The 17722-nt window shown below is 40.5% G+C and overlaps 1 protein-coding gene across 3 annotated transcripts in view; it reads left to right on the top strand.

Annotated features, from left to right (window-relative positions):
- The window catches only part of SMAD1 (SMAD family member 1), a 49364-nt gene extending 32336 nt beyond the window's left edge, over positions 1 to 17028 (top strand). For 2 of the 3 annotated variants that reach the window (XM_075150022.1, XM_075150021.1), the window contains exons 3-7: positions 4201 to 4458; positions 7181 to 7297; positions 11159 to 11380; positions 13465 to 13721; positions 15611 to 17028. In XM_075150022.1, the coding sequence (XP_075006123.1) occupies positions 4201 to 4458; positions 7181 to 7297; positions 11159 to 11380; positions 13465 to 13721; positions 15611 to 15754 (998 nt within the window). In that variant the 3' untranslated portion in view covers positions 15755 to 17028. The remainder of the gene's footprint in view (positions 1 to 4200; positions 4459 to 7180; positions 7298 to 11158; positions 11381 to 13464; positions 13722 to 15610) is intronic. The other variant, XM_075150023.1, reaches the window with a different exon arrangement.
- The last annotated feature ends 694 nt before the right edge of the window (positions 17029 to 17722 follow it).

Raw genomic sequence — 17722 nt, 5'->3', positions numbered from 1 at the left:
CAAAGGCCACCATTACATTTTCATAAAAGCGTTTCTTTCTTGGTGTGGTTAGTTGGAACATTTATCTGAACAGCCAGGTTGTCTTTGGTCTATCTTCTATATTTTTGGCATTCTTGGCTCTTAGATGAAATAGCCCTGTAGGTGAAATTGCCTTGTGGCTGTAATTTCTTTAATATAGCTCCACTTGTTTGGTGCGGGCATACTCTGGGTATTATTTGCATGGTAAAAACAAGCTACCCAATTCCCAGGCTGTCTTGACATTTACAGCATCTCTTCTTAGCTGCAGTTCCACAAACATACCCAGCCTGGCTTCTGGGTGGTTTGTCTTCCTCTTCAACCATTACTAGTAGCGTTACTGCTAGTAGTCATGTATTAACTCTCAACTCCAGGTCCACATTGAAACAAAACCTTGGAGCAAAATTTAGCCACAGTATAGCCCATAAAACCTTTTAATCTGGCGTTTGAGAAAGTACAGAAATCAAGCTGTCGGATGACTTGTGGTTCTACTCCATTAACTGGTTTTAACCATTTTAATGAGGTTGAATTTGCAAATCTGTTGCAGTAGCTTTTTAAGACAACAGTGTATTTAATAGTATGTTTCCTTTAAATATATGCATCCCTACTGAATAGAAACAAAGATAATTTTAAAAAAATCTTATCTTATTTTTTTGTATCTATGTTCCCTTCTGCTGAAGAAGGTAAAGGAGAAGGGAGAAATTCTGTCTGCAAACTGTTAGAGCAGCGTCCTGCGGAGATCCGTGCAGCAAAGATGTGCACGGCTTCATTATTTTATAGCAACAGGTGTGCTGACTTAGCACAGAATAACTCTCTCATGCTTTCTCCCCTTCAATTATACCTCTTCCTGGAGCTGGCAGCTGCAACAGAGATCAGCCTCCTCCCCTGCTGTACTGAGCCTCAGTAATTTGTTATTCCATATGGTTGAGGTCTGCAACCTGACCAGAAGCTCAGCGCCTTACACAGGGGCGAGGGGAGCAAGAAGGGTATGCATCCCCCTTTACGTTTTGAACTCCTGGCATCCTTCCATACTTGCAGAGGGCCCGGTCCCTGCCCATGTCTTCACTCCTGAGTGAACAGCATTCAGATTAACTCCTCTGTGACTCCGGTAGGAGCAGCTAGCCTGCAAAAAAACCCGTGAGCTGCAGAGAGATCAGGTTATGGCAGTGAGTGACTGTTTTGGAGTTGGACTAATTGGAGCGCTGTAGTCTCTGTCCCACTTGACGTGGCCTTTCAGGGCTTTTCTTCCTCATTTAAGGTTGTATGTATGCAGGGAGGATGTGAATTAGGGGCAGCACTCAAAGTAAATTCTGCAATGATATTTTTGAGACGATTTGTGCTGTATCAATACCAGTTGCATTCTTTTCCCCCTTCCCCCTTTTCCATGTGTGTTTGAAGAAGTTGGCATTTAATAATTTGAGGTTGAAATAGTTGGACAAAAAGTGTAGGTTTGCGTGAGGGAGAGCTGGGAAGAGGAGACTTTCTTATTTCGAGTCCTTCTAAACTTCACCAGTGGTTCTGCCCAACAGGAGAAAACATGCATATATACCTTGGGAAAATCTGGCACTGCTTTATTTTAATTACAGAAAACATACAGAAAATATCCTGTTCTGCTATTTTAAAATGCTATAAATTGTGTGGCTTCCTGTGATGTCATGTGTGTCATTGTTTAGTGTGAGGTAGGGGATGGGAAAGGTAGGTGATGTACTTTCTGCACGAATTAGCTTCAGAAAAATTAGTGGTTTGACCTTCATCTATAGGAAAGGAAGAGATAGGAAAGCTGTGTTTTTAATGCTCGGAAAAGTAAGGAAGAATCATAAAGACAGGAAAAGGAAAATACTTTTTAACACATGATCTCATTGTTACTTTTTTCACTGGTAATTTATTAGCCCAGCAAATGTTGTCTATGACAATTAAATAGTGCTTGACCTCACTGCAAAAGGACTGCTAGATGTAACAGAACAAGCTTAATTCTGAGGGATCCTAATATTCAGAGAGATTGGGTTTGACATTCGCTGTGAGATTTGTGATGTCCACCTGAGTGCTGAGTAACTTTTTTTTTTTAATGGCTTTTTCCAGTGATGTGTGAGAATGGTTGCATTAGGGGCAAGGGACGGTCTGCACAGCTGAGGGAGATGCAGCTTCTCTTGGGGTGTTCTGCAATTGAGAACTTCCACAGAATGGCAGATGGATGTGTTTTGTTTCAGAAAGTGCCATAATTAGGAACTCTGTATATTCCTTGTAAAATGGAACTGGTTGAAATTTTCACATCTAAACAAATCTACTTAGGAGTGACATCTGCCTCAAATATTTGAGATCTGTTGGAATCTCAGTGAAGCTGCTCTAAGAAAGTGAGACATCAGATTAAATCTTGAAAACCTGCTTCTGACTCTGACAGCCTTAATTTCAGTAGTGAGGGTGGGTTTTTTTCAGTGTATGGTCAATGAAAATTTCTGGGATCAAACTTTTCATTCATTAATGCCACTAGCGGGCAAAAATCTGGTGGCTTAATTTCTCCCTTAGGCATACATATGCCAAAAAAAAGAGCAAGGGAAACCTTTTTGTTTGTTTGTTTTGTGGTTTTTTTTGGTGTTTTGGGGTTTTTTTGTTTTTTGTTGTTTTTTTTTTTTTTTAAGTTAATCTGTGACTTGCTTTAGGAATAGAGAATGAGTTTTGCGTGTGGCATCCTTTTGTATCTGTTTTAAACATGGACCTAGACCTCAGGCCTGGTCTATGCGTCGAGCGGTGTCCTGGTACTGTCGGACTCCAGGACTCACATAAGTATCTGAATGCTTCTGTATAAGCAAAGTGCTGGAAGAGTAAAGATGCCCCAGTGTCTTGGAAGAACCTGTTTGTCTTGGCAAGAAGATTTTTTTTTTTTTTTTTTTTTTTTTTTTTTTGCAGTTAGTTTGTAATTCAGCCTTTTGGTGAAGCAGCCGTCTCGGAAACACCTTTCTTAATCGGAGTGATAGTTATGTCTGTATAGGCTTGTCGTGTATACATGCTCCTGCTCCTCTTCTGTGTGCCCACCAGGTGTTGGGGACAGGGCAGGAGTCTCGGGGAGAGGGGGTGGTAGCCTGGCTTGCTTTCGCTGTTTTTTGTGGGGTTTTTGGCACCCTCCCTTGAACGCGGGCAATCCAGGGGGATTTCTTCCAGTCCTGCTCGGCCACGGAGCTGGGAAATGGAGGTGTTGAAGAGGGGCAAATGTGGAGAGGAATAACTTTTATTTCACTTCCACTACTTTGTGCACGGATCTCCCTCTCCCTGCCCTTGCCTCTCCTCTTCGCCCATCATCCAAACGTCTCGATCTATAACAAGACTAGCTTTTAATCGTTTGAGTAGCTTGGACTTTGCTGTGAGGCATTCAAAGATGGAAGCTGAGGCACTGGAGAAAGAGCTAATTCTTTTATCTTAGTGTATCTGGTATCATGTTCATATTCCCAGTTAAAAAGAGACCTTTGTTTCCCCACTGGTGAGGAGGCCTTGGGAGTGTGGTGAGACTAGTAGTTTCTGATGTGTGTTTCTCTGATCCCGTAGTAGCATATTGATGGAGCTCAATTGCTGCTCGGTTGGTTTTTTTGAACTACATAATTTTGTTTAAATTGCACATTTTGTAAACTGACTTGAAGAGTTAATAACTGTTTTAATACTAACTTGTAAGAACATAGTCCAGGTTAAAAATAAAATTACAGCTGTTGGGACCAGACTGAGTTCAAGGCCTATTAGTATTAGTATTGTCTTCAGAAAAAAAATATCTGTCCTTATTAGCAAGGTTTTGGGTTACAGGCCATTACGTGATTAGCAGGATCACAAGTGCAGCGAAACGAACTGCATGTCAGCATTGTAACGCGCTTACTTCCCAGCATTTCTTTGTGCGAAGAAAACTAGAACGCAGAATTGCGGTTTGTTCTTGGCTCTTCTTCACTGGCCCTCTGTGAAAACAAGCTCCCATCTGGCAAACCAGGTAGTTAGCACGATCGCTATGAATTCAATCTATGCAGTAACCGGATATAAGGAAAAGAGTTCTTGCTTAGACATGCGCTCCTAGATTTGACTGCCTTGTTTTTGAGACAGATGTGAATATGCACTAGGGGAGGAAGAATGTGGGTTTTTTTCCCCGTATAGACTAGTCCCTCAGAACTGAGTCTCTAACGCTGTGGCTTTTCCCTCTTTCTCCCTTTCCAGTCCTTCCTCCGGTGCTGGTTCCAAGGCACAGCGAGTACAACCCTCAGCACAGCCTCTTGGCCCAATTCCGCAACCTGGGACAAAACGAGCCCCACATGCCGCACAACGCTACTTTCCCGGACTCTTTTCAGCAACCCAATAGTCACCCGTTCCCCCACTCGCCCAACAGCAGCTATCCAAACTCGCCTGGAAGCAGCAGTAGCACCTACCCGCATTCTCCAGCCAGCTCAGACCCGGGAAGTCCTTTCCAGATGCCAGGTACAGTCAACTTCGGTTCCTCTTCAGAGGGAGAAGGTGGTTGGATATCACTGGTATCGTGGTTTTTTTGCTTAGTAATACCAAATTATCAGCTGATGCTTGTCTTCAGTAGTGAGCCAAGAGATGTAAGGCAGTAAAGACTATGTAATCGCTTTGTCTAGTAATAATATTGAGGGTTTTAATATTATGCCTTTTTCAAACACAGTTAAAACATTATAGTAAAAGTCTTCTGGGGTGGGGGGAGGGATTCAAAATGTTTTAGGGACCAGTTCAATAGTTTAGCCCACAAAGCATAGTGTCTAATGCACACAAAGCGTAATGCTACAGATCATCCTTGCTTAGGAAAGAGATCATCATAAATTCAGCACAAGGCTTTAGTTCTGCAGAAGAAGGGTATTTCTTAAGGGGATCATGCTATTGCTACTTGATAAAATTTCTTCACATAATGATGTAATTTCAAGAAACAAATATACTTCAACAGAAAAACAGGCCCTGAAAAGAAATCTTCAAGCTGTTTTACTTCCTAAAGTCAAAGAAGTAACAACCTTTCTTTGTTGACTGATGTCCGTAGAAAATTCTGTGAAGCTGTCTGTTTTTTGGTCTTTTCATGTGGATGGATAAAAATACTGCAGAAGCAGTCTGTGACAGATTTCTTGATCTAAATGCTAGGAGAGGGATTCCATACAAATGCTTACTAATGTTCTGTTTGCATGTTTTCTTCCTGAGCTGAGGGAAGGGCATGTGTAAACGAAGCGGCAGACTTGTAAAAATCTGTTTCCTATTATGTGAAATTAACATCCATAGATTTCTGCTGCTGATAGTTGTTTCTCTTTAAAATTTTTCTCTTGTGAGTGAAGACTACTGAATTTGCAGAGGCAGGAGGGAAGGAAAGAGAGTTTGTATTGGCTTTTCTAAAAAATGTGAAAAGTTGCCGCAAAACCAGCTGTCTTTCCTTCCTTTTTTTTTTTTTTTTTTTTTTTTTAAAATGTGATTGGTGTGGTTGGGGCTTTTCCAGCAGAGATAAAGGCTTCTCTAACAAGGTCTTCCTGAACACTGCCTTATGGAAGTTCACTTGATCTTTGAGGGTCTGTTCTGTCCACATGCCCATTAAGACAACTCAGCAGCTGCAGTGAAGAAATTGAATTAGAAGAGAGGTCAAGATACTGATGTCCTTGATGCTTAGCTCTGGACAGTTGTCTGTCTTGCACTAATGGGGAAAGAGGCTGATTTTTGGAAAATACAAAAAAAGGAGCAAAGCAGTTATCCAGAGATCTTGAAAACTTTCTAGATACTGGCTAATTTGTTGCCTGTGGCCTTACAATCTTGGCATCTATCTATGCATCACTAACATCATGTTTGCATACACACGAACATTTAAGGCTTAGTAAAACACAAGATTTAAACTCCAGTGCAGACTGTTAAGCTTTTAATGCAGTCCTGTTGTCATCTCTGTCTTTCTGCTGCTCTTGTCCAACTGAGGGTATCCAAGTAAGGGAATTAGCAAGGTACCTGCCAGCATTAGATGTAAAGCTCTCAACAGAGTATCTCCTAAACAATAAGCAGTTGATAGATTTAATTAACATGTGTTTTCTTAAGAAACAAAACAAAAGAACAAAACCCAAACAAAACCAAAACAAAAAAAACAACAAAACTTACAAAGCAGTAGTATGATTCTCCTGCCTCTTGTTGATGCTAGTTTGGTTTTGGAGGCCCCTGTGATTATTTGCTGTGGTAGTTTGCAATCCATGCTCTCAGTAATGGAAGTAAATGCGGGATGAGCAGCAACCATGTTCACCAGAGCTAGTACAGTGGTAATCTAATCTCAGCTTTTGCAGCGAAAGCTTGTAGGGATCAGGCGCGGGTTTCTCTGTTCTGCATGTACCTCTGTGCAATTGCTTTGGAGGAGAGCATCCTCTGGTGTATTGGGAAATGGTGAGATTTCTGCACTTCTAAGTTCCTGCAGCTTCTAAGAAGCCATTTGGGAAGCTTTCCCAGAAGTGAAATAGGCAGCTGAAGGGCAACGCGAGTACCTGGCTGGGACGCTTCAAACAGGGCTGAAAGCAGTGTGTTAGTGAGTACAGTCATTGTGCACGGGCTAGCTTGATGCTAGTGATTCAATCCTGAACGGGGCAGTACAGCCAGTAAGAGACACTGACAGATAATTTCCAGACCCAGATGGCTACTTCTGTAGAATTTGGGCTCCTGAACACTTTCTACTGTTCCCAATCTAGGGAAATAGAGCTAATAGTTCGCAATGACAATAGTAAGATCCTGGATATATCTGGGATGTTTGCATACTTTGCTCATAGAATCATGTTGGAAACAAAAAAGTTCGAACTGAAAGTTTTCTGCTCCAACTTCTATTCACACTTACCGTATCCAATATCTACTTCTGGCTTGGTCCTGAGACCTCTTTGTGCCTTAATGTCTCTACAGCACTTTCAACTTGCAAAAAACATGGGCTGGAAACATAGCTGAGCTTTCTTTTGTGGCTTGATTGGGGGAAGCGACTTGGTTTTACTGCAGTTGTGCTTAATATGCACAGTAATCCTTTGCTTTCCTGATTCAAGGTCCGTGATTGCTTTCTCAGATTTCTGGTGGGTGGAAGTTTATAGCTGAATCAGGCTGGAAGCATTTCCAGGCTGAAACTGTTTATGTGAGTATGTATATATACTTTAAAGAGAAGAAAGGACTCGTGTATCTCTGCCTTTTCTATATTTAGCTGATACTCCCCCTCCTGCTTACCTGCCTCCAGAAGATCAGATGACGCACGATACCTCCCAGCCAATGGATACCAACATGATGGCACCCGCAATTCCCCCTGACATACACAGAGGAGGTAAAAACCCTTCCTTCTCGACTTCTGCTTCGCTTATTAAGAGTAAAGAACTTTCAGAACTTACTTTAAATAATTGAGTTTTAATTCTGGATGTATGTTGTTTATGGAAATTTTTAGCTGTAGAAAAGGAAAAAAAAACCAGCCATGTAATTTTTTTCTGTTGTTGTAAGGGATGAAATAGTAAATCTGGAGATATGTATTTACATTTATAAACTCTTATTTAGGACAAGAAGCTATCACATGACTCTTTAAAAATGTAAAATGTATGGGGTTTATTACTTTATTACTCCCAACCAACTCAATGACCAAAGTAATTTTATGCTTTGTATCTGGAACTTCCACTAATCACCGGACAGAAAGAATTCCTATGATGCTGCACATTTCTGCATGCAATGCTGAAATTACACGCGTGCAAGGAAGGGAATCTCTTTCTCTCTTATAATTACATTGATTTATTGGAACAATGCAGTTAATGCTATATAAAGCCTACTGAATTGTGGATGACAGTAGATATGATCAAGTATAGCTCTCCAAGCAAAGACTTGATCAGAGGATGGAAGCTAATACTGTCAGTTATGTAAACGCCCAGAGACATTTTACATGGGCAACTGCAGTATCTGTATTTTTTCCTCTGAGACAGTACATCTCGTAAAGTTGTCTGTGTTTTTGTCCTGAATTCTAAACTTCAGTCCTTAAAGAGTATGCTCTGCTTTTAATAATTTACCCTTCTCCTGGTCATAAGGGCGTTTGATGTTTTTTTCGTATTTTGTGTTGTTCCACCCTGTCTCCCCATTTTTGTTCCATCTTTGAGCCATGCAGTGATAGCACTTGGTTCAGAATTCAGAGCTGTCTGCCTGAGGAGTGGCATTGCTACAGATTTTCAAATCTGTATTAAAAAAAACCCTATTGCTTTATGTACTGACACAGACATCTTTTTACACATTGCTTTTTAAAGCCTTTGCAGTCAGCCGTGACTGCTGAGTTAAAGGATTTAGTGCATTCATCATATTGTGAGAAATAGCCCCTTTAGAGAACACATAAGCTTACACAGTTGTGACCCATACCAAGAAAGAGCAGCAAGCTGGATGCTGTGCCGGAATGATTATCAAGATCACAAGCATATGAACAATTTAACTGTTGTTTGATTGTTGGGGTTTTGTTGGGGGGGATACTTGTTTTGTTGCTCAGCTTAATGTCTGGTTTCGGGAAGTATATTTGCCCTCTTAGAACAATTTGGATAGCTTTTGTGCTAACCTATTTACTCTCTGTGTGGAATGAGTTTTGCACATGATAAACCCCATCTGCAGCATTTCCACTTTTCGCTGATCCAGTACACTCTGCGTGTATGTATAGTCCTTGCTGGCCCAAAGTATGTTTGTGCCTAACTGCAGACCTTTGCATGTTTGTCCCTCTCACAAAATACACGAGTACTGTAGAATTCCTCTATTACATGACAGTTGATAAAGACAAAAGGGTTTACATTTTTCTTCTTGCTTTTTAACTTTCAACTGTTTCAAAATAAAAATTGTGTCTATTAGTATTTTTCCCTCCTAGTAGTTTAGTACAATGGATTTTCATCTCTGTCCCTTCATTTAAGGGAAAAAAAAAAAAAGATACCTTACTCCTGTGTGCCTTCACATGTTTATTATTGGTATATGTATGCTGTAATTGCACTACTTTAAAAAAAAAAACTGCTGCAGGTTGTAAAAGAAGAGTTTTTGCTGTGAACTTACTGCAGCACTTTCGTTGCAAACTTTTTAGGAGTATGTTCTTCATGGTGATTTGTTAGTCTTAGGAGATTTGATTTAACAAGCTGCATCCTGTCAATGAAGTTGGGTAATTTCCATTGTTGGCCCATGCTGGGAATAGAGAGACTAAACGCACCTGCTCTGCATGACTTAAAGCAAATGTAAGGAAGTTAGTATGAAATCTGTGTGAGAGAGATATGATTCATTCTGTAAGAATGGCCAGCTGGCAAGATTTATTCCTGACTTTGAGAACTGGGGCAAAGCTGCAGCTTTGATAATTGCTGGCATCTTCATGGGAATTAAAAGTGTAGTAACCTCTTACTAATAATTAGTGACTGATTTTTTTTTTTTTTTTTTTTTTAACAGTGACGTGAAAGGATAGAAAACGCTAGGGTATCAGGAAAGATCAGCTCCTTTGTATGAGTGTTTTAAGCAAGTTATTGGTCAGCAGTAGACACCATGCTCAGAAGCTTTGCACAGTGATATAGGATGTGTTATCCTGCTTTTGATTATTTGCCACCTTTTGTATCTGCTGTGTACTGCTTGTTTGGGAGACTTTTTGGTTTTTGTTTTGCACGTGTCAGAAAACTCGTAGCGGTATGATCTGTGAACACAGGAAAATACGCATGCTGGTCTTAGTTGGCTGATTTCAGTAAAGACTTGGGGCTGTGAGAAGAAAACCTCTGGCCAGAGAAACAAGTTTTCCCGTAATACCAGTCTGATTTTCATTTTAGCACTTTGACCTGTAGTTGGAGCTTTAATCTGCAAAGTTGGTATCTTAGCAGCAAGTCGAACTGTGCTAGGCTTAGCAGTGAAATAGTCTCCTTCATTTAAAAGAAACCACATAAAGCAACCACATCCCTTCACTAGCCTCCTTTTATTTGGAGGCAGTTTAATAATTTGTAGCTGTATTTGGCACTTGAAAGAATGCTCGCTGGGTGGAGATATCTGAGGAAGCCTATGCTGCTGTTGGACACCCACTCAGAAGCTCTTTTTGGTAAAGACCTTCGGTATCATCTGGAGAAATTGTTCCCTGTGCACAGTCACAAGTGTTACCTCAAGACTTCCATGTGTTTCTAGAGCTTGATGGGTAGAAGTCGTGAACCAGGAATTTCCTGTCGGCATTCTGCACAATTCCCAGCTTCAGTTAGGAGCTGCTGAGGAGCTTCTTGTTACCAGAGTCTGGAAAACCACGTTCTGAGAAATCCTTGCTATTACTCAACAAGTAATATATTTCGTGATGAACAGTTGCAGATTTTGCATTTGGTAGCACCTGATGAATAAAAGGTTCTCATTAAATAATTTCTTCCTCCATTTCATCTGTTCTTCAGCCCAGTGTAATTGTTAGGATCCTGCGCATTATGCCCTTGTTCAGCTTCCAGTCCCAAGCAGTATCTATTCATATTGAAGATGTGCTTCATGCATGTTCTGCAGACAAATGTCAGTCTCTCTTAGTTTTTGAAGTCTCCTGCCCATCCCCCAAGAAGCCCAGGAGAAAGATTTGTGCACGCCCTGAATGCTAAAAGATTGATCTGCCGACTGTATGTTTAAGCTACCTTGCTATACTTCGTGGTACCCAAAGTTACAAATGGTCTCTTGTGCAATTGCGTGATGCTGTTTCTCCCTCTCACTATACAATTTTGCAGTAAGCACAGAGGTGACTTGTAATTTGGTAGCTGTGTAAAATGAACTGAAGTAGAAGTTCCTTTACTAAATTGGAAAGAAATCTGAGCTGTATAATTGCAGCGTTTCTCTGCTGTCTGGGCCCACACCATAGCGTGTTGTAGAAAATGCGGCAGGAATATTGGGGCACTGCTTGGTATGTGCCTAGGACAGGAGCTTCCTGCACTTTTCTGTTGATACCTAGTGCCAACCTTTGTCTCTTGTGAGTCTTGTGCAAGTAAAGTTGAGGTGAAATTACTGTGTTGTATGTCTGTAGCTACGAAAAGTTCAAAAATAACTGAAGATAGAAGAGCCTTCATTTAGCTGCAATTGCTTATCCAGCTCATCTCTCAGTGATCTTCAGCCAAAATCTGCAGGTTTATGAATCTTTACATCTCAAGCCTGTATCCCAGCGCCGTTAGATTGTAACGTTTCCATTGTTGCTTTATAGATGTTCAGGCAGTTGCTTACGAAGAGCCGAAGCATTGGTGCTCCATCGTGTATTATGAGCTGAATAATCGCGTCGGGGAGGCGTTCCACGCTTCTTCCACCAGCGTCCTGGTGGATGGCTTCACTGATCCTTCAAACAACAAGAACAGGTTTTGCCTGGGGCTGCTCTCGAACGTTAACCGCAACTCCACCATTGAGAACACTAGGCGGCATATTGGCAAAGGTGAGTTTTGGATCTCTGCATCCGTTTTTTGGGGCTGGGCGTGGGGGTCGTTTCCCCTCGACATGACAACCTGGGCCACTTGCCTCAAGAGCAGGCTGGTCTTCCCAAGTACGTGGGATAAGTGCTTGTGTTGGTAAATACATAATTTTCTGGCCAGGTCTTGTAAGCAAAGTATTGTTCTTACTTGGTGTGTAATTGCAGGAAGCTTTTACCCTTCAGCAATTTTTAATTGCCTGAAGGTTATCATAATCTTAATTACAATGAGAGCTTAAGACAGTTTGTCTAATGAAAAGTCTTGATTTATCTTGATTATTGGTGTATATGGAAATCCAAATTATAGTTCTTGGCACCAAATTTTTAGCTAGCCTTAGTTCCAACATAAATTAGCTATCCTAACATGTATTTAGAGAGACAACCTGCTAAAACAGTTTTTCCAAATGCATTTTTCACAGGCTGGTGATTCTTTCAGTGGGAATTTTGTGCTTCTCTTCCATGGCTGTGACAGTGTCCTGCAAAAGAGAAAAGCTTCTGGTTTATGTCTGACTTAATACAGTCCTCTCTTCTGAGAACTCGCCTATAATGCAAATGACAGGCAAAACTGATATTGTCCCCTGCAGTGGGGCATTCCTGCCAGACAAACTTTTTAGGTGCTTACATTATTAGTAAACTCTAAATTTTCTGAGACAGTTGAGGGTTTAGCATGCCCAAGCAGTGGGGTGTATGTTGTAAGTGCCAATTAATGAAGTATCTTCCTCCTCAGAGGAGGAGAAAAGAATTGAAATTGAAGAGAACCGTCAGGTCTTCAAGTTTGAGCCCTTGGTCTGGAGAGCTTTTCTGTACATGAGGACTTGGGCAGCTCTCAGCAGTACACCACACCTGTGCTGTGCCACTCAAGTCCTAATACTTCTTCCTTCTTTTCCTCCCCATCCATCTTACCAAGTAGCAGGATATTTATTTAACACCTCATTCATTTTCCTGTTAAAAGTAACCCAGCTGCAAGCAGAATTCTGCTGAAACACTTAACTGCGTATGTACTGAAGCAGAGTGTGGAAGGGACAAGGATGCTGTTGAATAAGTAGATGTGTACAACTAATGATGATGTAGAACTGTTACTCTTCGAGGAAAGAGGAGTAAATCCCAAACATGAAGACATAGCCATAAATGTTTTTGCAGATCAGGTGGGAGTATATATGTACCCACACAGGTACACGCATAGTCAGTGGCAAAATCTTACATGACAGAGCACAGTCAAGGCTTTCTGACTGGACTTAAGTTTAGTTTTTATATTCTGTATGTTCACTTCTCTGACTCGTGACACTGTGGGAGGTGAAAGGTTTATACAGCAAATAATCCATTTTCAAACTCAAAAGGCAAATTTTCTTGCTCTCTTAAAGCCATTGGAATTGAGTCCCACTGACAGCAAATCTCCCCAAAGGTTCCCTGTATGTCGCTCTTCTGGGGCTTGCTGCCATCAGTGGCAGGTGAGGGAGCAGGCAATAGAAGGGGGAAAGGACTAAAAAATTGGTGTGTACCCTCATTTGACAGATACATTTGAGGCATATATAGAGGCCATTTTCTTTTTCCAGCTTTCTGGAATTAAAGCGAGCTGAAGAAACTCATGCTACCCAAAATAGCATTCACGACTTTTCCAGAGAATCCAGCTTGGGGCTGCTTTAGTATCTACAAATTATGCAGTAGGTTTCTGCTCTCTCCTCTTGCATTCCCAATTAGTGTTTTACATAAATATAATGAGAAAAAGTTCAAGTGGTCAAGTCATCTGATGTACTACATCAAAACTACTGCAGTGCTTGCTAGTTTATTGTTGTTGAATATACAACATGTTAACATGCAGGAATTACCGATTTCCCTTATATATATATATATACATACAAACCCTCCTTTCAAATCGCCTACTGATGAAACAGAAAAGTAAAAATCAAGTTTGAAGACAGACAAATGATGGTCTGATATGCAGTAATCTTTATCTCTTTAAGCAGAAACATATCTCTGTGGAGATAGAGCATGAAAAATAGATACACGGTGTGAATTTGTCTAATCTCCTTATGTCAACCTTCTCCTCCCAGGTGTTCATCTCTATTATGTTGGTGGGGAAGTGTATGCTGAATGTCTTAGCGACAGCAGTATTTTTGTGCAAAGTCGGAACTGCAACTACCATCACGGTTTTCATCCCACCACAGTCTGCAAAATCCCCAGTGGCTGCAGTTTGAAGATTTTCAATAATCAAGAGTTTGCTCAGCTTTTGGCTCAGTCAGTGAACCATGGCTTTGAGACAGTGTATGAGCTTACTAAGATGTGCACTCTCCGTATGAGTTTTGTAAAGGTATGTGAAAATTTGCTTGAGATTATTTTGTAAGCAAAATAAATTATTTTTTCTTAATGTGGTGATTTTGAATGGTCCAGTGCCTCCCTCCAGCGACCTGTTAATAGCTGTTGAATTTTAAGTATGGAATAATGTTCGTTAAGTGTAAGACAGACCTTAATGAAACAAAGTTGTCTTTGTGGACAAAAATCTGTCTGATGCACATATTTTGAAAGCTTGAGGTGACTTGCAGAAGGTGTTTCTTCACATAAGTCTATAGTCACTTGTGAAGCATTTCTATCATGTCTGTTAACTATTCTAATTTCATTGAATTGCCTCTTGTAAATTTTTAGTGTTTCAGTTGAATTCTTGCATTTAATATGTGTATATATAGTCTGTGTGTATATAGAGTTATTTGCATAATTACTCTGGAATTATGGGGCTTGTCTCTTTAATTTTGTGGGGTATGGCAAGATACAGTGCAAGTAAGTTTTGAAAAGAACTGAGTCATTAATTACTTGGCCCAAAAGTGGAAAAGCCACCAATTCATTATGTAGCATCAGCTTTTGCCCCTTTTTTTGCCCATTGTTACAGTCCATGCCATCTCCTGCTTTGTAAGAGGCCCAGGTGAACTTCATGCTCCTGTTCCTGGGTGGTATTTTTGGAGAGTTGAGCTGGGACTGCAGTGCAAGTCATTATAGCGGTTGTGGGAGTCTAGACAGCATAATCCTCTAAATCTGTCTTGACCAGCAGCTCCCAAACTAGGAGCTGCAGTAATTATTTAGAATAATATACATACCTTTCTATTCTTGGGGGGGCATGCAAGGTCAAGACTTGTGATGTGGCTGTGATATAGGTTCTGATATAAAAGGGCTGGTCACATACATGAAAGTAGTCAAATAAAGACGGTAATATGCTCTTCTTGATAGGAGGACAGAAACTTTCAGATGTGTTAGGACAGGGGTTCCTAAAATGAAATAGGTTGTTTATAGCTCTGCATCCTATAGAGTTGTACGACAGTGTTGCCTGAACGGTTGCACAGGACTTCCTGCGTATTGGATGTTGCACTGCACAGTGTTTAGAGCTGCTGCCACCGGTGTTGGGAGCTGGGTAATCCCTTCATTGGGGGTTAATACAGAGCAGAGCAAACCGTACCTGCGGCTATCTTAGTCTTGTCTCCAGACCTGCCCCAAGAATGGTTCACTTACAAAATGATTTTGAATGCTGTTTAAATGTCTGCTTATATCTTTGGTAATTACTGTAACTGAATCAGGTATGAGCTGAAATAAAACCTATCTTGTCTTAACTTGAGAAATAGCCTGCTGGGGAACGACCATGCCCTCTTTCTCCAAAGAGGAAAGTTTCTGACTTATTGCTCAGTTTATCGTGTCCATCCTGTGAATGATGCTTTGGTTCTTGTCAGACAGATGCCTCACCCCCACTTCCGTAATGTCAGTCTATGACCTCATTTTTTAATTTGTTGATCTGTTTGGCAGCATTTCCCTGCAATTTGTTCTATTTTTGGTCTTGGCAGAGAAGACTTGATTATCCCCCTCTTCAGAGGCTTTATTGGGACTTCATGCAGCTGGCAGTGAGGTATGGGGAAGTTTTGCACTGCCACAGGTTGTGTCTTTAAGAATTTAAAGAATTCTATTCCAAGAGATCAAGAGATCTCAAAATGACGCTTCCTCTAAATTTAATTCTTTTTTTTTTTTTAACTTCAGATTTTTTTGTTGAAATGTGATAATAGTTGGTGCATCAAGGGTGTTATGCTAACCTGGTGATAATGACTGTTGAAAGCTAGAGTATTTTGGTAAGAACGATGATGATTGAAGTATGCTTCTTACGTATTTGATACTATAAAATAAGGTGATTTTTTTTTCTTTCCCCACTTACAATTCTGTTTCCAGGGTTGGGGAGCTGAATATCATCGCCAAGATGTAACGAGCACTCCATGCTGGATAGAGATACATCTTCATGGTCCCCTTCAGTGGCTGGATAAAGTACTTACTCAGATGGGCTCTCCTCATAATCCTATTTCTTCAGTGTCTTAAAAGGTCCCAAGCTCCTGCATTTTGGAAACAATTGAGCCTTGCATGTACTTGAAGGACGTATGAGTCAGACACACACATTTTTATTTTCCTTTGTCCCCTGAACTGGCAGCAGCTGAATAAGAGCCATGAAAATACTTGACTTCTGTGACCAACTGTTGGATTCAGAAAATAAAAAAAATAAACCCCTTTGACATTCTGTTGGTATCAAGAATTTTAGTTTACATTGTAACGTACTATTGCAAAGTTGATTTGCAGGGCTTAGTGCAACAGGGACGACCGAGCCAAAACCACAATCTGTCGGACCGAGTTCCCGAAGGATCCGCCTGTAGCTGGCACTCTGAGATTCTCTTTCTTCCTTACGTTCAGTGCTCGCTGTTTTCCCCTGTGTCCTCTGGGGCTAAGAGCCGATGTTGAAGTCTGCTTTTTGCAGGCTCTCTACAATACATTTTAAAACCATTTGTCTAAGGTGATGGTTGCTGTTCTCTTTAAAAGAAAAAAAAAAAGTCATAAGGTTTAATCTCAATAACTGTGTAATAATCTTTGAAATTGTGTCCTGACCATACTGCTGTAAGAATGTTAGGTATGTTTTTTGCTAAATGTATGTACGGTGTATTTGAAAGTTTAGAAATTAATTAGATTTAGACCATAAAGGAATTAGGAATATTTGAATGGGGGGGAGGTGGGAGTGGGAAGGGAAGATGACAGCTGAAATGTAGAATATATTGTAAACATAGCTTGTTAGTTTAAATTGAGGTCTGAGTTTTGCTGTGCATTTCATTTTTATAGTGGCTTCATCTTGTTAATTCTGACTATTTTTGCCTCTTCGTTTTCCCCCAAGACAATTGTGCAGCTGGTTAATTCTTTTACCTGTGAAGAGGACAAAATGATTATTTCCTGCAGTTTGAAGGCTGCAGCTCTATGTATTTCAAGACAAAAATGTACAGAGTGCTCTTTAACTATTGAGCAGTTTTATACAGTTTATGTAACAGAAGTAGGCTTTTAATTTTGTAAGAGAATCTTGTTTTGCCAAACCTAGTAACAGTTAATTGTTTGGAGGGCTTCAAAATCCCTGTGGGGGTCTATTTCAAACTTTTAAAAAATATATATTTTTAATTTTTATTTTTTTTTTACTGCTTGGTTTATTTTCTTCTCTTTGATCTTTTATATTTACATAAGCTGTAGTACTTTAAGTACCTTTATTCCAAAACTTAGTGGGTCCTCTTTACTGGAAGTTTTGAATAAAACCTGTTGTTACTGCTTACATTTGATTAAAACCTTGTCTTGTCCACTTCTTAGTAGACTCTTAACAAACCAGATAAAGACGTGGTCTTGGAGGAGGAACAGCTAGAAACGAAGATATGTTGAGCTTAGACATTTATGATTAGTACAGGTTAGTAACCCTACTAAACTCAGTGTATGAGATAAATGAGTAGTCTAGAGAGAAAGATTTCTTAACCAGGCAAGGTTAGAATGGATGCAGTAACACTGAAGTATCCTAGCCACTTAGTTAAATTTCTGTGAGATGTCAATGTACAACATCTGTAGAAGAGATTTTGCTGAGGTTGCACCGTCAGCGGGCTCTCGCTGCTCCTTGCCGTGGTTGTGATGAAGAGCCTCCATGCTCCTTTCCCCACACCTCTGCCTTTGCTGTGGGGAGAGGTGAGGGCGGGACTGTCCCTTTGCAGCTGCGAACTGTCTGTCAGGTGCTGGGGTGATGGAGTTTGAGAGACGGGGGGTTGAGTGGAGATCCAGTGCCTGTGCCTGGCTATAATGGACCGTGAGCACTAACAGGAGCGTGAGGGAAAGCTGAGCAACAGAGATGAATGTGTGTTCAGCCAGATGTATGCATGTATATGTCACTGGAATGAGTAATAGCCCTTTTTGGAGAATGAGTCAATCCTTTTTTTTTTTTTTTTTCTTTTTTACAGTTAATCCCATTGCTTGGTTCAGTGTATGTTTTTAAAACTA

This window comes from Calonectris borealis, chromosome 4 (genome assembly GCF_964195595.1).
Source record: "Calonectris borealis chromosome 4, bCalBor7.hap1.2, whole genome shotgun sequence".
NCBI lineage: Eukaryota > Metazoa > Chordata > Aves > Procellariiformes > Procellariidae > Calonectris > Calonectris borealis.
This window is presented reverse-complemented; position numbering and strand designations above follow the sequence as displayed.